Below are 25,399 nucleotides of genomic sequence, written 5' to 3'. Positions count from 1 at the left end.
TTGATTTATAAAATTTATATTAACTAATTATCACTTAACAAGTTTTGTATTCAGAAATGAGAGAGAATGTATTCCCCCGGTTTTAGGTTTTCTATGAATAACAATGTCAAAGTTTACTTGGGATGAACCACATAGACATAGTTCGTGAGTGTGTGTTTGATTATATAGAATATGGGAAGAATATGGGGCTTTTATTGTGCAATATTCTCTCCTTATTTATCTCTCCAAGACTATTGCTCCATGATGATTTCCATTCCTGTTTTATCTCCTTTTATTGTGCCTCTCTTTTGTTATATATAGAGGCCACATTCTTGCTTTGTAATCATCAAAATATCATCATCCGAATATCATCAATAAAACAAAACCCATAACAATTTTGTTATGGTATCAGAGCGGTCTCTGTGAAGATCCTCCGATCAAAATCAAACCCTATCAATGGGTGGTTACATGCATAAAAAGGGAAAATGGATAGTCGACTCGGGCGCTACCGATCATATCATTTATGATGATTCCTTGCTTAAAAACAAAAGGAGAAGATGATGTGAGCCCCTTGTCACTATACCAAATGGGGAGGTTGTATCCGTTGAGGTAAGAGGAGATTGTGCTCTTCCAAGTTGGGCGATAATTAGAGAAGTTCTTCATGTCCCAAAATTTAAATGGAATTTGCTTTCTGTTAGTAGATTGTCTAAAGAACTTCAATGTGCTATTACATTTTTCCTGATTTTTGTACCATGCAGGACTTGCGCTCATGGAGATTGATTGGAGCGGGTGATTGCGAGAATGGTCTCTACAAGATGGGGATGTTTGAAACCAAGCGGCATGCTATGATGACTACTCAAAGTATGTGGCACAAGAGATTAGGTGTCACGGCCCTCGGCCCCGGTTTGACCCGGTCCAGAGCCGCTAGGCAGGAAATCCCGTGGTATTAATTTAAACGACAGCGGAAGTCTTTTTAAGCAGGATCTTTTAATATTAAAACTGCCCGTTTTCATAACGTAGGGATAAATCCCATAATTTACAATAAGGTGATTTCACTGGGAATTCTTTATTTCTCAAAACATGTTTCTTTATTTATTTACATTGAGCCACTTTTCTAAGCTTGTAGTGCTTCACGGCACTTTTTCTTTGCTCACAACAGATCACCTGAAACATGTTTGAAAAAGGTTTTGTCAGCGGGGAAATACTGAGTGAATCATGCATTTTACTTAAAACGACGCATTTGTTATAATTTACAGTATTAAGAGAGATTACAATGTTTCTGATATCAAACCAACTACCCACAGTATTTGTCACTCGACTCGTTTCGGTGACTGTGGTCATATCCCCCATTGGCTGCCCCAATGGTGACGAATATCACTAATTAGGTTCGCCCACCTAAAGTGATAACAACAGTAGTAATGTACACAATACCCCACATACCGGCTGTAATTTGGTGATTACATAAACTTAATCACTGTATTTATAACTTTGATAATAATTTGGAGTATTGTAAAACAGTTGATAAAAAGAGAATGACTCACATTGCAGATTTAACGAGCAGAGTATAAGCCTACTGATTAGCCTTGATTAACCTAATTTAAATAACAATGCACACACAAACGGGTTAGTAACTAATACAGCAGTTACGACAATTCACGAGATTAAACCCTCACAGCGATTAATAAGGTGCAATACTTAACAATCCAACGGATTCACAACGAATGACAGAGTATAGTCCGAGTTCGAACAGCACTCAAACATTCAAGTCGAAATCACGATGAATAACAAAGTATAAACTCAATTTGAGCAGCACTCAAATAATCGTTGGATAGTTACAATCGGTCGGACATTGAATCGTAATAGCGATCGAGTTATTACCCTGATTGCGGCGTCGATTAGTGATTTTGTGTGTGTCGTGGGCTGTTTCTGCTATAACTCAGTCTACGTAATGAGAATTTACTTCGTTCAAAGGCCAAATTTTAAGTCCCAATGTCGGCTATTTATACACGAATTTGGACCCCGCTTACGGACCGTAAGCCTTATCCCTTACGGTCCGTAAGGGACACAACCTATTATAGGGTAGCTGGGTTCTAGGACTAGCCTTGCTGACTTGACAGAATTCTAAATTTAAAATTTGACAACGAGTTATTTTAGATAATCGTCAACTAGGGTTTACCCCCCCCCCCCCTGAGTTTTAGGGGCCCTGATCCTGATTCCGATTGTTCTGGAAATTTTAGGGTTTATGTAGAATCACTTGGGTGTCTCAATTAGGGTTTCCTTATTGGATAATTATCATACTAAGTATTAATTTTAGTGAGAGTTGTTACATCCTCCCCACCTTAAGAAAAATTCTCATCCTCGAGATTTACTGAAATAGATGAGGGTATTTTCGCTTCATTTCTGATTCTAGCTCCCAAGTGTATTCTGGTCCTCTCTTTGAATTCCATTTGACCTTGACCAGCACTAGTCGTTTGTGCTTGAGAAACTCGACTTTTCTATCTTCTATCTGTAGTGGTTTTTCTACGAATTTTCAGCTTTTCATTTACCTCTACATCTTGAAGAGGTACTACCAGGGATTCATCTGATAAACATTTCTTGAGATTGGATACATGAAACACATTGTGTACTCCAACTAATTCTTCTGGTAGTTGTAGACGATAAGCAACTGGTCCTATTCTTTGCATTACTGAGAATGGTCCTACGTATCTTGGACTCAGCTTTCCTTTCTTACCGAATCGTACTACTCCTTTCCAAGGAGAGACTTTCAAAAGTACTTTGTCTCCGACTTGAAATTCTAGTAGCTTGCGGCCATTGTCTGCATAGCTTTTCTGGCGATCTCGAGCCGTCTTCAGTCTTTCCTTGATTTGAGTTATCTTGTCTGTGGTTTCTTGCACAATTTCTGGACCTGATAATTGACTTTCTCCTATTTCTGCCCAACAAACTGGAGTTCTGCACTTGCGTCCATACAGTGCTTCGAATGGAGCAGCTTCGATGCTTGAATGATAACTATAAATATAGGAGAATTCAATTAAGGGTAAGTGGTTATCCCAATTACCACCAAAATCAATTACACATGCTCGTAGCATGTCTTCCAAGGTTTGTATCGTCCTTTCACTTTGTCCATCTGTTTGAGGATGATATGCAGTACTTAAGTTGAGTCGGGTTCCTATTGCTTCCTGGAAACTAGTCCAGAAATAGGAAGTGAAACGACTATCCCTATCTGATACAATGGAGAGTGGGACTCCATGTAAAGATACTACTTCATCTACGTACAACTTGGCTAATCTTTCCATGCTAAAGGTTTCCTTTATTGGTAGAAAATGAGCTGATTTGGTTAATCGATCCACAATTACCCAAATCGCATCATTACCTTTTCTGGTTTTGGGTAACTTAGTAACAAAATCCATTGTTATGAGTTCCCATTTCCATACCGACATTTCTAACTGTTGTAGTAGTCCTGAAGGTTTCTTGTGTTCTGCCTTAACTTGTGAACAAGTAAGACATTTTGTTACGTAATTAGCTATATCCTTTTTCATTCCTATCCACCAGAAATTGTTTCTTAAATCTTGGTACATCTTATTGTTTCCTGGATGTACGGTATACCGAGATTTATGAGCTTCTTCTAAAATCTTATTTCTTAATTCTCCCTGCTTAGGTACCCAAATTCTTTTCTTGTGGAATCTCCAAATTCCATCATTTCCTTGTTCTAGTTCTTTTATATAACCTTTCATTCCTTCAGCATCGTCCTTGATTGCTGTTTCCTGAACTTTCTTCAATTATTCCATTAAATCTATTTGTAGATTTAATCTAAGAGCACGGACTCGCTTTTGCTTCTCCTGATACTTACGACTTAAGGCATCTGCGACTACGTTCGCCTTTCCTTCGTGATATTGAATATCACAGTCGTAATCGCTTAGGATTTCCATCCATCTTCTTTGCCTCATATTTAACTCTTTTTGCCCAAATATGTACCTTAAACTTTTATGATCTGTATAAATAGTAAACTTACTTCCATACAGATAATGTCTCCAGATTTTAAGGGCAAAAATTATGGCTTTTAATTCTAAGTCATGAGTCGTATAATTTTCTTCGTGCTTTTTCAACTGCCGGGAGGCATACGCAATTACCTTCTTGCGTTGCATCAACACACATCCGAATCCTAATTTTGAAGCATCACAATATACTTCAAAATCTTCTGTTCCTTCGGGTAAGGCTAAAATTGGAGCATTCGTCAATCGATGCTTTAAAATCTTAAAAGCTTCTTCTTGTCTAGGTCCCCATTCAAACTTAACGGTTTTACAGGTCAGCTTAGGCAAAGGTACAACTATCTTAGAGAAATCCTTAATAAATCGTCTGTAGTATCCAACTAAGCCTAGAAAACTTCTAATTTCCATAACTGTTTGCGGGACCTTCCATTTGGTGATTGCTTCTATTTTAGCAGGATCTACGTGAATTCCTTCGTGATTCACCATGTGACCTAAAAATTGTACTTCTTGCAGCCAGAATTCACACTTTGAGAATTTGGCGTAAAGCTTTTCCTTTCTTAACAAAGTTAAGAGTGCATGCAGGTGCTTACAATGTTCTTCCTGACTTTTGGAATAAATAAGTATATCGTCGATGAATATGATTACAAATTTATCCAAGTATGATTTACAGATCTGATTCATCATGTCCATAAATGCTGCTGGGGCATTTGTTAGTCCAAAGGGCATGACTGTAAACTCATAATGGCCATACCTAGTTCTGAAAGCAGTTTTAGGTATGTCTTCTTCTTGTACTTTCAGCTGGTGATATCCGGATCTGAGGTCTATCTTAGAAAAATACCTAGCGCCTTGAAGTTGATCAAAAAGATCGTCAATCCTAGGTAATGGGTATCGATTCTTAGTTGTAACTTTATTTAGTTCCCTATAATCGATACACATTCTCATCGATCCATCTTTCTTTTTCACAAACAACACTGGTGCTCCCCAAGGGGATGAACTAGGTTGTATAAATCCTTTGCTTAGTAATTCATCTAACTGCTTTTTCAGTTCTAACATTTCGGTGGGTGCTAATCGATAAGGTGCTTTGGCTATTGGTGTAGTACCCGGAATTAGATGAATTCTAAACTCTACTTCTCTATCGGGTGGTAACCCGGGTAATTCTTCTGGAAAGACATCTTAATATTCTGAGACTATAGGGGGATGTCCTGGAGTTCCTTACTTTTAGTGTTAATGATTACAGAAATCATATACACCATTTCTTGTTTTCTTGAATAACTGGCCAACTTTATTACTGAAATGAATTTCAGTGGCTTTCGAGGTCTATCTCCTGTAATTAAAATTACCTCTCCTGTGGGAGTACGGATTTCTACGGAATTCTTATCACAAAGGATTCGAGCATGGTTGGCTACTAACCAATCCATTCCTAATACTACATCGAATCCGACTAATTTCATAGGTAATAGGTTTGCAGAAACCTTATGGCCTAAAAGTTCTATCTTTCCTTCTTGCAAAACTTTATCTATGTTAATAAAATTTCCATCCGCCGTTTCGACTGTAAAAATCTACCTAAGAGTGGTTAAGGGTAAGTTAAGAGCTTGGCAAAATGAAGTATTGATAAAACTTTGGTTTGCACCAGAGTCAAATAATACTTTTGCAAACACGTCATGAACTAAGAACGTACCGGCTATCACATCTGGAGTGAGTTCTGCTTCCTGGGTGGTTAGCTGGAATGCTCGAGCATTCTTCTTTGTTGTTCCATTAGCTGGTTTGCCTTTATTGTCTGTGGTTTTGATCAATTTAGGACATTCTGTTTTGTAATGTCCTGTTTCTCCACACTTATAGCAGACTATGGTTTTGTTTTTGCAATTTTCTTCGCTATGTCCCACAGATTTGCAAAAATTGCAGGTCACATTGCACCTTCCAAAGTGTTTCTTCCTACAATTTCTGCAAAAAGAAGGATTTGAGGATTGCCCTGTTCCTCTTTTCTTTGTAGTACCCATACGAAATCCTTGGGTAATCTTTTGAGCCAAATCCTTTTTTCGATCTTCCTCTCTTGTGCGCACCAGTTCATCCGTTAGGGTATTAGCTAATTCCACAGCATCGTCAATAGTACGAGGTCTCGCAGCCTTAACGATGTTACGGATTTCACTAATTAGTCCCCAAATATAACGAGAAATGAGTACCGGTTCTGGCAAAGCCAGGGTTGGTACCACTCTAGCATATTCAAAGAATGTCGAAGTATAACCGCGACACTCTACACCTACCATACGATAACTTAGGAACTTATTCGTCATTTGTTCCTTTTCATATTCGGGACAGAATTTTCTTTCTACAAGATTCTTAAATTCTTCCCAGTTCATAGCATAAGCCATCCTTCTTCCTTTTGCTTGTAATACAGTGTTCCACCACTCTAGCGCCCCTTCTTTGAACAAATTTGAAGCATACATGACCTGATCTTCTTCGGCACACTTACTTATTGCAATTACTGCTTCGGTTTTCTCTAACCAACGCAGTGTTGCAGTTGCCCCTTCATTACCTGCAAATTCTGCTGGTTTACAGGCAAGGAATTCTTTGTAAGTGCAACCAGGCATTGCAGCTTTCATTTTCTTAAGAAGTGGGGCCTGTCGTGGATTATTATTGTCATGATTGCCGCCTCCATTTACACTATGACTAAAATTGTCTTCCTGAGTACGTTTACTAGGAATGATTTGTTGCGGTTCAACAGGTTTCTGAGCAGCAGCCATGATTGCAGGAATAGCATTAGCTATCCCTTGAGTGATGATATTTTCAATATCTTGTCTAGTCATATATTGGTTTTCCTGATTTTGCTCAGATTGATTCCCTTCATTAACTGGTTCATTACTAGCGTTTTCTATCTGATAATTATTATAGATATATAACTATTAGTATCAAATAATTGTAAATAAAACAATGGCAAGTAATCACATAAATCTTTTTCACAACACACATATATATAGCCAAAATTGTCGATGTTTCGACTTCTATTTTGTTTTATAGATTATATAGGCATCCATACACACTGTTTATCTTACAATGTTTTATTTCCCATTTTACAGAGTTATATTTTTCTACTACTGTTATTATACAAACATTCTTTCCAACCCCACTATTCTTTGGTTAACTGGCAGTTTAGTAGCGACGCTCCCTTTCGTCGTATTTCCAGGAGATTTGTTCCCCCATTTCCCGGATCCTATTCCCTGTACCTATCAGCTCTTCACCGAATTGACGAAGTTCGGCTAAGTTTTCGTTGCTCATTGGAGGATTGGGGATATGTTCTGGATCAAACTGTGGGAGGAAGGAATAAGGGCTATTAATCATGTTTTGGAATTGCCAGTCATTCGTCCACCATTCTTCCATTTGGCCTAAAGGTCGAGTGTGGATTAGTGGGTCTGGAATAGCTGGTTCCATATTTACAGGAAGTTGGATTTCGGCCGGTTAAGGGTATAGATTATTGTGGATAGGGCTAATGACATCACAATTTGCCAGTAGACGGTCTATTTCGTCTGGAAATGTGATTTCTTCAGGTTGTCTAGAGCTCTCTTCAATTTCTATTCCTTTTTGTTTAGAATTTTCCCTGATTTCTATCTCTGCTGGCTTAGAACTTTCTCCGGTTTCGATTCCTTTTCCTTTGTCTATAGGGTTTTCTACTTTGGGGAGTTTCCTAGTGGCTGGTTTTCTCCTGCGCACTAGCCTCCATCCTACATATCTTCTTCTTTTTTTTTAGGTTTTGCTTTTTCCAGCGGTGGAGCTTCGAATTCCAGAGGTTCCTCTATGTCAGCAATATAACCAGTAAAGTCGTGGGAGACTTCAATTGGTACTGGGTAGAGGTTGAGATTCTGAAATGCTTCCGATATCTCATTCATGCTGTATAGCATATATGCAAAATGCACAAAAATGCTAAGTTAAAACTTTGGAACAAAGTTTCACAAATAAACTTTAAAGTTTTATTGCATACTAATTTGTATAGAAGACAACAGGCAAGAGAACACACTAGGATTTATTTATTTATTTACTGGATAGTAATTTTCTACTAGACCAGGTTTATTGGTAGTTTAGAGGTTTGCATTTTCTGCTACGGTAGCTAGCATACAAAGATTTGCCCATTTTTCATCTAATTTGTCTTCCCAAGGTGGACTATTGCCTAATTCCTGGATTTCTGGATTGAACCTCACTTTCTTGAGTTGGGGTTTCTGACTTTTCCTAATAATTGAATTTCTTTTCTCTGGGGTAAGAGGATTTTCATATTGTGCTTTACGGACAAAAATTCCTTCTTCCAAATCTGCTGGGTGTTTTGAGGAAGAGATTCCTTTTTCTTTGGATGCAGTATCTAATTTGTGGTAGATAGCAGAAAGCTTTTGTTTACCCATACTGTAACTTAACAATTAATCTGTTAATAAAACATATATTCACAGAATGGCAATTAGAATTCCTAAATATTTCTTAATTACTTTAATAGGCTAAAATCAATAGTAAGCTTAAATCAGTGGCTCTGATACCACCTTTTTCCTGTCACGGCCCTCGGCCCCGGTTTGACCCGGTCCAGAGCCGCTAGGCAGGAAATCCCGTGGTATTAATTTAAACGACAGCGGAAGTCTTTTTAAGCAGGATCTTTTAATATTAAAACTGCCCGTTTTCATAACGTAGGGATAAATCCCATAATTTACAATAAGGTGATTTCACTGGGAAATCTTTATTTCTCAAAACATGTTTCTTTATTTATTTACATTGAGCCACTTTTCTAAGCTTGTAGTGCTTCACGGCACTTTTTCTTTGCTCACAACAGATCACCTGAAACATGTTTGAAAAAGGTTTTGTCAGCGGGGAAATACTGAGTGAATCATTCATTTTACTTAAAACGACGCATTTGTTATAATTTACAGTATTAAGAGAGATTACAATGTTTCTGATATCAAACCAACTACGCACAGTATTTGTCACTCGACTCGTTTCGGTGACTGTGGTCATATCCCCCATTGGCTGCCCCAATGGTGACGAATATCACTAATTAGGTTCGCCCACCTAAAGTGATAACAACAGTAGTAATGTGCACAATACCCCACATACCGGCTGTAATTTGGTGATTACATAAACTTAATCACTGTATTTATAACTTTGAAAATAATTTGGAGTATTGTAAAACAGTTGATAAAAAGAGAATAACTCACATTGCAGATTTAACGAGCAGAGTATAAGCCTACTGATTAGCCTTGATTAACCTAATTTAAATAACAATGCACACACAAACGGGTTAGTAATTAATACAGCAGTTACGACAATTTACGAGATTAAACCCTCACAGCGATTAATAAGGTGCAATACTTAACAATTCAACGGATTCACAACGAATGACAGAGTATAGTCCGAGTTAGAACAACACTCAAACATTCAAGTCGAAATCACGATGAATAACAAAGTATAAACTCAATTTGAGCAGCACTCAAATAATCGTTGGATAGTTACAATCGATCGGACGTTGAATCGTAATAGCGATCGAGTTATTACCCTGATTGCGGCGTCGATTAGTGATTTTGTGTGTGTTGTGGGCTATTTCTGCTATAACTCAGTCTACGTAATGAGAATTTACGTCGTTCAAAGGCTAAATTTCAAGTCCCAATGTCGGCTATTTATACACGAATTTGGACCCCGCTTACGGACCGTAAGCCTTATCCCTTACGGTCCGTAAGGGACACAACCTATTATAGGGTAGCTGGGTTCTGGGACTAGCCTTGCTGATTTGACAGAATTCTAAATTTAAAATTTGACAACGAGTTATTTTAGATAATCGTCAACTAGGGTTTACCCCTCCCTGAGTTTTAGGGGCCCTGATCCTGATTCCGATTGTTCTTGAAATTTTAGGGTTTATGTAGAATCACTTGGGTGTCTCAATTAGGGTTTCCTTATTGGATAATTATCATACTAAGTATTAATTTTAGTGAGAGTTGTTACATTAGGTCACCCATCAAACTCTAAATTATGTCATTTGGATTTTTTAAAAAACACTTCTTTGGATAATAAGGTTTTTTGTGATTCATGTGTTAAAGTAAAATTCACAAGATTGCCGTTTCCAACTAGTGTTACCAAGACAAATGCTTGTTTTGAATTAATACATTGTGATATATGGGGCAAATATCGCACACCATCTCTTACACGTGCGAACTATTTTTTAACAATAGTTGACGATTTTAGCCGTTCTGTGTGGGTTTTCCTTCTCAAACACAAAGATCAGGCAAGTATTTGTCTCGTAGATTTTCACAAAATAGTTAAAGTTCAATTTGAGAAGGATATCAAAAGAATAAGGTGTGACAATGGTGGGGAATTTGTTTCAAACAAAATGCTTGATTTTTATGCGAAGCAAAGGATTATGCTTGAAACTTCCTGTCCACACACACCCCAACAAAATGGTGTAGTGGAACGAAAACACCGGCACCTGTTAGAAACAGCACGCGCCTTAAAATTCGAGGCGAGTCTACCCACAAAATTTTGGGGAGAATGTGTTTTAACAGCAGCACATGTTATAAACCGTTTACCATCTGAAGTGATTGAGAACAAAACGCCCTATGAAATTTTACACAACTCAAAACCCGACTATGATCATATGAAGGTTTTTGGGTGTCTAGCTTACTATAGGAGTGTTGAGACCAATGGAGATAAGTTTGAAGTGAGGGGGAGACCTTGTGTTTTCCTTGGGTATCCTCCCGGAACCAAAGGATACAAAATCTATGATCTCAAACACGACAAGATGGTGACCTCTAGAGATGTCAAATTTCTAGAAAATATTTTTCCTTTTGCTCGAAACATTACTGAGAAAGAAGAAATTTTTGTTTTACCTCAAAGGTGGGATGAAGAAAAGGATATAGACAATGGTGGGCTAAATCAAACTCGGCCCAAAGATGCCCTCCCCACTTCTGTTTTTTCCGAAAATGAGCCACAAGAAACACATGATTGTCCAGATCTATCTGGGCCAAATGAAGACACCAATGAGCCTGTCACATCCGGCCCAAACCAAGCCAACCAACTTCAGCCCGAAAACACCCATGAGCCACCAGAAAACCATGACGGTCCAGATCCATCTGGACCAAATGAAGACCAACTAGGCCTACCACATCCGGTCCAAACCAAACCAACCAAAACCAGCCCGAAAACGCCCATGAACCCATTTATGATGACCAACATGAAATAGGGTTTGAAACTACCAATGAAACACATGGGCCCACAATTGAAAATGCAAGACCAATAAGAAGCAAATCACGACCTGCGCGACTTGATGGTTTTGAAGTCAACCTACCCCCATCATTAGACCATACGCAATCATCGCTCCATCAAGACTCCTCCACGGTACATCCCTTAGCACATTTTATTTCTTATGATAATTTTACTAACACTCAAAAAGCTTTTCTGACGGCCATTACCACAAATAATGAGCCTAAAAATTTTAAACAAGCCGTGAAAGATGTCAGGTGGATCGAAGCCATGAAACAAGAGATCCAAGCTCTTGAAGAAAATAAGACTTGGTCTTTGGAAGAGCTACCAAAAGGAAAGCGAGCGATTGATTCGAAATGGGTCTACAAGATCAAGTACAAGCCAAATGGAGATGTTGAACGATACAAGGCACGTCTTGTGGCTAAAGGCTTCACACAGATGGATGGGGTTGATTTCCACGAAACTTTTGCCCCTGTTGCAAAATTAATGACGGTGCACACCCTTTTGACCGTGGCCGTGAAACGTGATTGGCACATTCACCAACTTGATGTGAACAATGCATTTTTGCATGGCGACTTGCATGAAGATGTTTACATGAAGATACCCCAAGGTTTTGGAAAACAAGATGACAATAGGGTATGCAAACTCAAGAAATCCTTGTACGGTCTCAAGCAAGCTTCAAGAAATTGGTATCAAAAGTTCACTCATTCTTTATTAGAAATTGGTTTCAAGCAAACTCCCGCCGATCATTCTCTCTTCATTTTCAAAGAAAACAAAATTTTTGTTGTTGCGCTCATTTATGTCGATGATGTTGTTCTTGTGGGAAATGACTCGAGAAAAATACAAGCAACCAAGGACTTTCTGGATTTAGCATCAAAGAACTTGGACCCTTAAAATATTTTTTGGGCATTGAGGTCGCTAAAACCAATGAAGGTATGGTTTTAAGTCAACGAAAATACACATTGGACATCCTTGAAGATGTTGGTATGACGGGTTGTAGACCAAGTTCTTTCCCCATGGAACAAAACTTGAAACTTGATATGTGCGATAAGGAACCTCGTGTCGATGCTAATCAATACCGTAGATTGATTGGAAGACTTCTTTATTTGCAAGCTACGAGACCTGATATAGCTTATGCGGTGAACATTTTGAGTCAATTCGTCAATGATCATAGACAAACTCACATGGAGGCTGCTACTCGTGTCTTGCGTTATTTGAAGGGAACTCCAGGACAAGGTATTCTCATTCCTAAAGAAGGCGGGATGAATCTCTTGGCCTATTGTGATTCCGATTGGTTAGGATGTCTAATGACTAGACGGTCCAGAACTGGTTATTTACTTCTTCTTGGAGGAGCTCCTATTTCTTGGAGGACAAAAAAGCAGTCGGTTGTCTCCAAATCCTCAACAGAAGCCGAATATCGAGTCATGTCTAATGCTGTTAGTGAAATATTGTGGATGAGGTGGCTTTTACGCAAGCTTGACATGGCTCCTGTCGGACCGACCCAATTGTTTTGCGACAATCAAGCTGCTCGTCACATAGCAAATAACCCGGTTTTTCATGAGCGCACCAAACACGTAGAAATGGACTGCTACTTTGTAAGGGAAAGAGTTGATTCTATGGAGATATGTCCCATGCCTATTGCCACCAAAGATCAAATTGCTGACGTTCTTACAAAAGCCTTAGGGGCCAACTCACTTCGTTTCCTGCTGTGCAAGTTGGGTGTTCGGAACCTTCACGCTCCAACTTGAGGGGGAGTATAGAATATGGGAAGAATATGAGGCTTTTATTGTGCAACATTCTCTCCTTATTTGTCTCTCCAAGACTATTGCTCCATGATGATTTCCATTCCTGTTTTATCTCCTTTTATTGTGCCTCTCTTTTGTTATATATAGAGGCCACATTCTTGCTTTGTAATCATCAAAATATCACCATCCGAATATCATCAATAAAACAAAACCCATAACAATTTTGTTAGATTATGATGTAAGGGGACCAAGTACTTGGATTACAAGAACGCAAGGTTGTCACCCGATAATCAGTTCACTATAGCCAACCCCAAATCCCTCCCACTAAATCCTGATTGCCTATGGCACCAAGAACATATGGTTCAGAAAAAGGAATCTAACAATATAAACCGTTACAAAACAAACACACAATCACCATAGCAATACAATCAAAAAGATTAAATTACTATCCCACAAATAACATAAACAATGACAAAGCATTCATAAGAAAACCTTACAATCCGAAGAAAAACATAAAGGACTTAGCTACACATAGTTCGGTTGATCATCATAACTTCAAATCCGTTGTTCATGTGAATCAAGGATGATAAAGCAACAATAAAAACACCCAAAATATTGTCTAAGAACCCTCAATTCGCCTCCCATAAGTTTTGGATCGAAAACTATGAAAAAGATACCCAAAGGTCACTCCCAAAAGTTGATTATAAAGCAAAACAAGAAATCAACGTCTAGCCTCCACCGTAAGCTACAGTGGCTACCGTAGCTTATGGTGGCCACTACAATCCTACGGTGGCAAGCTTCTGTATTATGGTGGAGATTTTTGGAAAACCAAACTACCGTAGCTTAAGGTGGCTACCGTAAGCTATGGTAGAGCCCAGATTCTGCTCCTTCTTGATTTTCTTCAGTCGCTTCTCTTCCATTCCGTTTCCGCTCTTCGCCACGCCCTCTCTGCATCATTTACGCTTCTTGTACCTGACATGACAAAACATACCGTAGTTATCCAATTCCTTAAAATTAAACAATTAAGCATACGGTTTTCAATATATTTATAACACTTAAGAATCGTCCAACGGTTCACCCGTCAATGTGCAAATTAATAGGTGGTTAATTGCTCTAAGAAAATGTATGAAGTGAATGTAATAACAGTTTAGATTTCGAAACAAAGCCTAGTAAATTTTGGTATTTTGATTTTTGAGGCGTAGGTAATCTAAGACAATCAGATTATTTGATGTTAAACTTCTAATATTTAAAAATCTGTAAAAGTACTTAAGTAATTAGTAAGCAAATAGTTATCTATATTTTTCTTAATGTTTTGATAATAATACATTTATACTTATTTTCTTAACATTTAACATGATTGATGATTATACTTTGTATCGACAGTTGTTGAAACATTGATCTGGATTATTATACTTTGTTTTGGATTTTGCTACAAACATTAAAGAAAAAACCAATTAGAAAATGATACTTGGCCAAAGTCTGTGTTGATAGTAATTAAAGTGAGTTGTATTAAAATAAAGTATTTCTGGATATTATGAGATCAAAAAATACTTAATTTTTAATACAACTTAGCTTACAATAAAATTTATATAAAAATATAAAACAAACTTAAAGAAACTGTATAGTTCTATTTTACTGAATTATATTCTATTTATTATATATAAGTGCTAGTTGCAAAAAAGAAAATGCTATTTGAACTTTCAAAGAGAGAAAATAGGATTTAGAACCCTATTAATGTAGTTTTAAATATCATTTTTTTTATTTTTAACTTTACTAAAAAAAGTATTCAAAATCTAAAGTAGAGAAAATAGGGGCTATGTAGAATCTACATCATGAGGGAAGAAAATACAACTATAAAATCGGATAATTAGTTGAATCTAACTAAATGTAAATAACTTGCATTTCTATAACTCTCTTGATCAATGCTGACAATATCTTAAAAAACATATGACAAAAACATAACAAAAGTTCACAACATTACAGCACTACTCATCTGCAGGCATGATCAAACTATAGCGCCGAAACTTACTCGAGTTCCCAATCTCGACAAGCTTCTTAGCTTCGTCGGTTTTTGACTCCTTAACCAACCCATCGATCACAAGTTGCATCACATTCGGATCCACAAGACCCTTGTGTTCAAAAGTCTGCTTGAAAAGCTCAACCGCCCAATCAAAATCAGACACTTTACACGCGAACCGGATCAGAGTTGCAAATGTTGCTTTATTAGGAGCACAATCACTCTCCACCAATTTAGCATACCATTTCTTTGCTCCTTCTAAATCACCATTGTTACAACAACCATTGATTATCGCATTGTATCCAAACACATCCGCCTTGACATTTTTCGACCCCAGTTGGCCAAACAGTTCAACAGCTTCGTCTACTTTCTTTTCGGAAACCAGTCCAACCAACTTCGCGTTATAACTTCTGATATCCGGCAAAACACTAGTGTCCATCATCTTAGCCCAAACTTCCTCCCCATAAACAAACCTACCGTGGATCCGATAAGCAAAGTATTAAAACTAATCAAATCAGGCTCCAATCCACTCTTCCCAATCTCATCAAACACCGAACGGGCCAATTCAAACGACCCCATCTCACAACAAGCCTTAATCACAGTATTATACGAAACCACATCCGGCTTCACCGATATCTTCTCAGGCAACTCTCTAAACAACTCATCAACCTTATCAAACTTCTTGGCATTAACACACGCGCCAAGAAGCGCGTTAAAACACTTAACAGTCTGCGGACAGTTTCTGTCAGGCATTTCATCGAACACCTTGTGTGCATGATCAAACATGCCAGATTTTCCGTACAATGATATTAACCGAACTGCAAAACCTTCTTTTGTAATGTCATTGTATTGCTTCTGATCTTCAAGAATCTCCTCGACCCATTTGTGCTTCTTGGCGGATGCTAGACGACGCACTGTTTTGTCGTAAACGTTGGCTTGTTTGCGAAACAAATGCGATTCGGATAACTTTTTGAAATTCTCCACCACCCGTTTGAGGTTGCGTTCGTTGTAGAGGTCGTCGGAGATAGATTTCGCCGGTGATTTGGAGGCGGAGGTGGAGAATGTGCGGAAGATGCGAGAGATTGTAGCCATGTATGCAGGAGTACGGAAATGAATGATGAAATAAGCAAAAGCCTTGTTAAGCATCCACTTACTCACCGGTTTGAACGAGCCAAGCCGAGATGAACTATTCGACATCCTAAAACTTACATCGAATCGGTGCTTCAACGACTTTATTTTTGTTAATTGAAAGTTTAAACACCCGAATTGAAGTACCGTTTGGAGCAACGTTTCGAGATAAGTTTTAAGTCAATCGACTCGTATCGTCGTTCTGATCAAAAGCCCTAAAAAATCTGTTTGTAATTCTGATATTAAGTTTTTTTAACGGGGTACCGCTGGAGGAAAAATTGGTGAAAGGTTGGACTGGTAGGTGGAATATTTAAAGGTGGGACTGCAAATGGCCAATGACCTCTAGTAAGGATTATTACAGACTAATTTCCCTTGGTAGTATTATTACGTAACACAATATATTTTTATATGTATAACAATAATTGTTATATAAATTACAGTTTTGATTAGGGTTGTCACCCAATTCGAGCTCGATAAGTGAAGCGTGGACCCGAGCTCGTTCAAACAAGCTTAATTCAATTTTGGTCCCGTTTAACTTTCATCCGTATTAAACAAATCTCGAATAGCTCACGAGTGGCTTGGTTTATTTATGCCCCTAGAATTCATATTCAAAGCAATTTTGTGAAAGATTGTAAACGGCTAAATCTTGTGTTTTCATGATTTTTTTTTGTCAAAGATTGTAAACGGCTAAATCTTGTTTTTTCATGAATTTTTTTGTATATTGTGCTTGGTAAATATAACGAGAATTACAAAGAAAATAGGAAAATTTATTATTGTTTATTCGGTTTTCACACTTTTTCTATTTAAAATAGATTTTGTATTGAACGTTCTTCTTCTTCTATTAAAAAGCTAATTTTTTTCCGGGTTTTGGCTTTGAAAATTGTTTTGTTATAAAAGTAGTATAGTTAAGGATACTTTTGCTTGTATCACTTTTGAATGATTAAGTGCTGAACCAGTAAGATGTCTGAATCATTAAGAGCTAGTATAATACTTAATCGTTAAGAGGCAAATGTCTGATTAATTCAGATTAGAGGTCTTAACCATTCAGACTCAGTATAATGCTTAACCATTCATGATTCAACGGCAAATGTCTGAACCATTCAGACATCTGCTCGCGAAACAAACAGTCTGAACAAATAAGATGTCTGAACCATCAAGAGCTACGCTAAGAGCTAAACAAACAGCCCCTAACATAGTTAAATACAATAACACTTAACCCTTTCACATAATTTATCATCAACCTAGTATGTAGCATTGTGAACTATATAATAAAGGAAAATTAACACCAATTTAATTTGTAACTTTATTAATGAACTTGGTATAGTTGTAAAAACGGACAAAAGAAATAACTTTATTAAAGTTTAGAAATTATATGATAACTTTGTTAAAGTACAAGGGTTAAAAATAAATTGATTAAACAAGAAGTAAAAATATATATTGATTAAAGCGAATGAGGTGTAAATGAAAATCTACACTAAGGCTAGAGGGTGTGGGATAACCCCCCTTGGGGCTTTATAAGGACACATCATCGCCACGTCAACCAAAGGGGCTTTATAACCCCCCCCCCCCTCCCCCTTTTAACATGGAGGGTGTGGTGATAACAAGTGGGGCGCTATAGAGAAAAAATAAAATAAAAATAAAATTTTTTGATTGGTTTAAATAAGTGGGTCCCACCTGATAACCCCCCTTCTTCAAGTTAACATGATGGAGCCCCCTCCTATAGCGCCCCCTTTAATTTGGTGGGTGTGGAGGTATAGCGCCCCGGGGCGCTATAGGTGATGACATGGCGGGGGTGGCGCCCCCACACCCTCCGGCCTAAGACAAAAGAGTTTTAAAGAAAAGTTGTCACGTGGCAGCGTGTGATTGACTATTATGAATAGTGAGACAAACCAACTTAGCTTTTAATATCATACATAAATATATGATATAGTGGATACATATGTTTATGAAAAGCTCAGTTGGTAGAGACATATGTCTCTTCAAGTAGAGGTTCTAAGTTCAAACCTAAACAAAAGGCATAATTTAGGATTATTGTTGTAATATAGTACAAGTAACATTTTCCGTTTAAAAAGGTAACTATTGTTAAAAGTTAATAAGATAACACCATAAAATAGTGTACAGAACCCGGCTTGGGCCTAAACTGGTTCAATTTATAAACGACCTATTTTTTTTAGTTTAGTCTCAAACTAGTTTGGCCCAAACTGATTTGGGTTAAGAACCGGTATTAGCGTTGAAAACCCCAACCCACCCAAACCGATTTGGACCAAGTTCAAAACCGGTTTTAACGTTTAAACCAATTTTTATCAGTTTTTTAGACCGGCTAAAACCGGTTCGGGTTGGAACAGATTCTCAACCCTAAAATCCTAAACCTACCAAACTGCTGGGTTGGGTTGGACCCAAACTGGTTTTTCTCTCCTTGTCAAGGATGGGTCGGTTTCTAGGTCGCAGGGCCCAAACCGGTTCTACCATAAAGGCATAAAAGACCTAAAGATCCGTTTCCTTCATTGGGCCAGTTTCATTCCAGTTATTGGGCCAAGGCATCCACCGGAATATTCATTAGTTTCCTGGGCCTGATTAAAGTCTGGATACAATGGTGATAGACTGATACTGATAAACCCGTTGATGACCTAAGTAAGTTTTTATCTATAATTTAAGAGACCCATACACAAAATATGTAACGATAAAAAAAGGTTATTATTAACACAAAATATTTGTCAATAAGAATCTTTTTTAGCCATTAAAGATGTCTATCCCAACATTTTCAAACTAGAGGTTGATAAAAGAGCAGACTTCCTAATTTTATTTCCTAACTTGGAGATGGAACAAAGGTCCATTGTCTTTAATGGAGGTAACCGAATTAAACTTTTTAAATAGCTCCTTGGATGTGGTTAGATTATCTAGTAGAAGAGATGGTTGGTCGTGGATAGGTTGCGTCTAAGAAGTCGACATATCAATATTGATGATGTGTTATGTCCTTTGTGTGAATTCGGAGATGAAACGGTTGATCACGTTTTTACCTCATGCATGGTTGCGTCTATCGTTTGGCAACTTGTTAGTGCTTGGTGTAAAGTGACACCTTTCTTCGCATTTTCATTTAGAGATCTAATGGAACTTCACAATCACATCGGGCTTAACGGGTTGGCTAAATATGTGTTTCAAGGGATAGCGATCATTGCTTGTTGGAGCACTTGGAGAGCTAAAAATGGTTTGAAGTTTTTGAATAAACAAGTTCTGGTGGAAGATATCATTAGTGAAGTTAAATCTATTGATTTCCTTTGGGTTAAAAAGTAGAAGTAAATCTAGGTCCATAATTGTGGACCGAGTGATGTAATTTTGTAATTATGTAATGTGTTTAGTTGTGGTCACCCAGTTATGTGGGGTTGTTTCGGTTGTTATGAAGTTTACATTTAAAGACACACACAAATTATTTGTGAACATCTCTAATATCAAATAAAATTACTTCACATATGATAATTAATTTTTTTTTACATTAGCATATTAAGAAAATGTCAAAACCCTAGTTATCTATATGAATTGAAACTTCTCATGAATAGTAAGTTGCTTTTGTGTTTTGTTTTTTAATTTTTTTAGGGAGTGAGAAAACATGACATATATCAAAACTTGAATTTTGTTTTAATAAAGTGACGTGAAAATGAGGTTGGACATTTTCTTTTCTTTGTTTTGCTGATGACATATACCATTCAATTCTTTAGTTTAGACGTATCTTGGTCTTTTATTGGCATAAGCATTCTTAGTTGTCTTATTTTCTAATTTCAAAAATAAAATTGCAACTTTAAATAAGAAATTCATGGGTATATTAACCTGTTGATTTTTTATTTTGAACAAATGAGAGTTTAAGTTTATAAAAATTATAGAAATTTTCTTAAAGTTAATTATATTGAGATTAAGTAGATAAGACGGATGAACTGAGTTTTCTTTTTCATTTGTTATACCGAGTGCATCGAGACTGATCAAATTCTCGCCCCTGTTGCGACGTGTCTATTTTTATCTACGTTTGTATATATGTTTTGTTCCAAATTGAACGAGTCAAATATACTTTTTTTGTCGTGACAAATCTAATCAGTACAATCTAACAAACTTTGATATTGATACTAATATTAACTTTTATGGTTTCCGATCTAAATTTCGTTTTTTTTACATGACTAACAAAATCAATACTGTCGGAAGAACTTTGGTAGCAGTACCTATATTCGTTTTTATGGTTTTCCATTAAAAATTTCGTTAAAAATATAGTTCTATTTCACTATAGAATATCTTTTTATATCACGTGTCGGTATTATGCTGGTACAGTGATGAACCGAATTGATACAATCCCAACAATAACGGTATCTGGTCAACTTCGACCGAACATCATCAGTATCGGTATTGATACTATTAGAATCGTTACCGATATTCTTTTGTAGTTTTCGATCGATATAAAACACGTGTCGATATCCTTTTGAACTTATCACATTTTATTTTTTGGCTTTATCTTTCATTTGTGACACCGAGTGGCCCGATACTGTACTAATACAATCATGAACTAAACTGATGCTGACCGAATTCCCGCCGCAACGCGCGGTGAAATTCATTCAATTCAATTCAACTAGTATATATTCAAGAACAAAAAAGAAATAGAATATATACAATTATTATTTATATATATTTTATCTATATCTATAGATGTAAGTATCTATAGAAAACCCACTTTAATTTAGAAAACCCGGGAAACTCAAAGCTCCCGATGTTTTTTTTTCTTGAAAAAATTTACACATGTTATATACATGTTTTTAAGGGTTTTGTGCAAAAAAAAAATAAAAAAAGCGCCGAGTAGATATTTTAAAAAAAAATAAACAAATTTTGGTGTAACACATGTTACAAATATGTCAGATGAATGTAACATGTGTTACACCAAAACTTGTTTATTTTTTTAAAAAATATCTACTCGGCGCTTTTTTGATTTTTTTTGCCCAAAACCCTTAAAAACATGTATATAACATGTGTAAATTTTTTCAAGAAAAAAAAACATCGGGAGTTTTGAGTTTCCCGGGTTTTCTAAATTAAAGTGGGTTTTCTATACATTCTTCCCCTATGTATTATCTATAGAGACACATACAAAATATCTTTCTAGAACATAATCAAATACTTTTATTTTACTATGTTGACAAATTATATTTAAGTGATTAAAGTTATTATAGTACATTATGTTGACAATTTTTGTATAAATTATTAGGTGCGAGTAATTACAAGATTAGGTTATTAGTTTTATGCCTAATAAATCCATGCAAATTGCAAACTACTCTTTATTAAATATAATATTAAACTTGTCTGTGTATTTATTTAATTATTCGTTAGAAAAGCTTCCTGATAATCTGGGAAGACTCTAGCCATCTTAGCTATGTGTGTGTAATAATATAAACAATTTTTATATATATAACCCCAAAAATAGCATATACACCTTATATTTATTGCTGTAAATACACAAGATCTATTTCACTCTCCACTGCATATGATTTTCTTTTAAGAATAAATACTTAACTTAATGTATACTTAACCTTATATTTATTGCTGTAAATAGTAAATACACAATAATTCCTGACCATTCATTTACACACGTGTATGGTTAGAATTCCATCATCAAATCGTAAAATACACTGTATATTTTATCATCAAATTCTGGTCATTGGTTTACACACGTGAATGATCAGGATTAGTTCGCTCAATTCACAAATACACTAATGTTCACTCTTGAACTTAATCCTATATACAAATAATCTATATATACACGGTAGTTTGAACCTGTCCAAGGCATTGATTTTGGCATAGGGCCGTTTGGAGGTTTGCACCATTGACTCGTGTTAGGTTAGGATAATGATATATATTACATCATAGCTTTCTTAGGAGTCAAAAAAACAACATATATATCTAATTCATATTATTCTGTCTTATATACTGAAAATAAGATTAGTAGGTGCTGAGTGCTGACATCAATACAAAATATAGTAGATAGAAACAGGGTATTCATGTGTTAATTTTTAGGGACTATACCTGAAGGGGTATGGTCCTAAATCTCGCGTCAACTGACCGCGAGTGACCATTACCCTTATCAAAAAACCTACACCAGCAAAGAACCGCGTTCACGCGGACGCGTCCTTTGAATCCAATCGGCTAAGGATAAGAATAAGCCTTACCTTAAGTACGAAAACAGATGTGCATAACGATGCGGCTGGCACCGCATTATATGGACATTTTCGTCACGATAAGGGATCTGGGCAACAGCAACAGTCACCATAGACGGCGATGCGGCTTGGCACCGCATCCCGCATATGTCTTTGTCAAAACATAGAGCGCGGGAACATCAAAGGATACCGCAAGCAGCGATGCGGCCCGCACCGCATCCTGCCCACTAGGCAAGTGGGACTGACACCACAGAGCAAGTGGCACCACTGGCCGTCGCCTGCCAGGCCATACGTAAGCAACGGACTGACACTGCAGTAGGACGTGGCTTCACCTCCACAACCGACAAGCCTAACACACCTGCAAAGGGGCAGCACGTCATCAGTCCGTCCCTTCAGCTCCTCCTTCACTCCTCGGCTATAAATACCAACCCCAAACCAGGTTTGAGGTATCTCTCTTCACAACTCTATCACTACTACTACCATCACACTTTGCTTCCCAAGCAAATTACTGAATCTCACGCCGGAGAGTGGTAACAAGGAGCACCCCCCATCCCATCCTACTTGTTACGAGTCACGGCTTGTTTCCTTGTGCAGGAGATCAACCGGCGGACGATCCAGCCAGCGATCTTCGAGAGGAAGGGATTAACCCTTCTTGACGAGACCAGTGTGTTAACCCTGCCCGATTAACTATTGTTTCATCAATACCATAGAATAGTAATGAAGTTTTAGAAGTGTTCCAATTAGGTCATTGATAAAATTTATTGTTCCAATTAGATCATTCTACTTTATTTTGGTGTTCTAATGCTAGATATTTTACCTGAATAGCAGGTCATAGTCCTACATGGCATTTATTTAACTTAAAAAAAAACATGATCACATGGACGTAAATAAAAGAAAATACAATAAATCAAAATCAAATCCAAAACCAAAACAATCTATATCACGCAAATTTAAAGAATTAGAAACAAATCAAAGCCCACAATCAACTATAACAATTGTAAACCCTACCATCCATTCATATGAATATTCTTCCTCTGTAGTCTCAGTAGCACTGCCGGTTTCAATGATGGCGAATCAAGAACAATCGTCAGCAACCAACGTCGATCAAGCCTTCGACCAACCGAACAACGATGATGGCTTTTGTTCAGTACCAAAAGAACAAGAGGTAATCGAACAAGAGGTAATTGTTAGATCTAGCTTTGGTAAAAAAAAATTGTTGATCTAGCTTTGGTAAAAAAAATCAATTTAAGTAAAATATCTAGGATTGAAACATCAAATGAAACTTGAATGACCTAATTGGAACAAAAAAAATTATAAGTGACCTAATTAGAACACTGTTGAAACTTGGTTACTATTGTACAAAGTTAACCCTAATTTTTAATGTAAAAATATGTGGAAAAGTTACTTTTTCATACCATGTGTAGTGGTAAAACAAAATAATGCCCCCACCATGGGGCATTATTCGACACGTGTCATCCCAGTCAGCATGGGGGATTATTGCAAAAGTGGTGTAGTGGGGCATTATTCCAATAACGCCCATGCAATCATTTCACAATTATTTTTTTTAAACTTTAAATACTTCATTAAATTAAAAAAAATACAATACTAGAAATAAAAAAAATTAAAATCCGATTAAATTAAAAAAAAACACTAGTTTTCGTCTTCGCTTTCTTCACCCTCGCCAACTTCGTCTTCCTCGTCCTCCGTTTCTTCCTCTCCCTCAGGTGGTACATACCGACCATGCGTGGTGTACCAAATCAACCATTAACTGGGAATGGTACGGTTCGTAACGCAACTCTCGCGCATTATTCACTCTTCCTTCCATTGACGCCTGTGGATGGTCCCCTTGAACGGCTTCTGGCACATAATTCTGGCATATCGCCTTTCCTTCGTCTTCCAAAATCATGTTGTGCATGATTATACAAGCGTACATAGCATCTCTCATTTTTTGCTTGCTCCATGCACGACAAGGATTTCTCAAATATTGCCAGCGTTGTTTAAGAACCCCAAAGCATCTCTCAATGTCTTTTCGTGAAGACTCTTGAACCTTTTTAAAGTATGCTCTTGTTTCATCAATAGGATCACTAAACGTCTTCACGAAAATCGAATACCTAGGATAAATTCCGTCGCTCAAATAATATCCATGAGGTTAGTAGTTTCCATTTGCGTAAAACGACGCTTTTGGAGCTTTGCCAGAAATCCACTCCTCTAACAACGGAGATTGTTCAAAAACATTGATATCATTGCATGACCCGATCACGCCAAATTAAGCCGACCAAACCCAAAGGTCCTGTGAAGCAACCGACTGAAGAATAATAGTGGGTCCTTTTTGGTCACCCCGTGTGTGTTGGCCTCGCCATGCAGTCGGGCAGTTATCCCAACGCCAATGCATGCAATCTATGCTCCCGATCATACCAGGCAAACCATGCTCCGCATAATGTACCTCGTAGATCTTTTGAAGGTCGTCCCATGTGGGCGTTCTAAGATAACGCGCACCGTACACATCAATAATACCTTTATAAAAAAACATAGACAAACATAAGCTTCAAAAAAAAAAATTGTAAACATACTCGTCGTTTTTTTTTTATAAAAAAAAGTAAAGTATAGGAATTGTACCGCGACAAAAATGCTCCAAGCTGTCTCGCGTTGTTTTCTCGGACATTTTTAGATACTCGTCGTTGATGTCGGTAGTGTTTCCATAAGCAAGGATTCGTAACGCCGACGTACACTTTTGGATACCGGTAAATCCAAGTGCCCCTCTCGCATCCGCTTTTTGTTTAAAATAATCGTAGTTGGCTTCCAAGTTGTCGACTATGCGTAGAAACAACCGCTTACTCATTCGGAAACGACGCCTAAACATTTCATTCGAAAATGTCGGCGCCTCATCAAAATAATATTTCATCAAACGATCGTGTGCCGCGCGTCGATCTCGTTCAATATAACCTCTTTTATTTTTTTCTGCTTGGGGGCGACAACAATGCTTCACATATCTCACCGCTAGTTGACAAGCACTCGTAACCGCCTCTTGCTCAACCTCCTCATCGGTGGAACCATCGCCATCCGCAAAATACTCGTTGTAGTAAAAATTTACCAAACTAGGAGAATCCATCAAGTTTTTTATAAAATGGTTGTGTTTTTTAGAGAGTT

The 25,399-nt window shown here is 37.2% G+C and overlaps 2 protein-coding genes across 2 annotated transcripts; both read right to left on the bottom strand.

Annotated features, from left to right (window-relative positions):
- Positions 1–14,913: 14,913 nt before the first annotated feature.
- LOC110913861 (pentatricopeptide repeat-containing protein At1g55890, mitochondrial) lies at positions 14,914–15,384 on the bottom strand. The gene has a single exon (XM_022158681.1). The coding sequence runs from the start codon at positions 15,382–15,384 to the stop codon at positions 14,914–14,916; it is 471 nt and encodes a 156-aa protein (XP_022014373.1).
- Positions 15,384–16,142, bottom strand: LOC110913862 (pentatricopeptide repeat-containing protein At1g55890, mitochondrial-like). Its single transcript, XM_022158682.1, has one exon. The coding sequence runs from the start codon at positions 16,140–16,142 to the stop codon at positions 15,384–15,386; it is 759 nt and encodes a 252-aa protein (XP_022014374.1).
- Between the last annotated feature and the right edge of the window lie 9,257 nt (positions 16,143–25,399).

This window comes from Helianthus annuus, chromosome 15, assembly GCF_002127325.2.
Source record: "Helianthus annuus cultivar XRQ/B chromosome 15, HanXRQr2.0-SUNRISE, whole genome shotgun sequence".
NCBI classification, from domain to species: domain Eukaryota; kingdom Viridiplantae; phylum Streptophyta; class Magnoliopsida; order Asterales; family Asteraceae; genus Helianthus; species Helianthus annuus.
The sequence above is the reverse complement of the archived record's forward strand: the minus strand, read 5'-3'. Positions and strand labels throughout refer to the sequence as shown.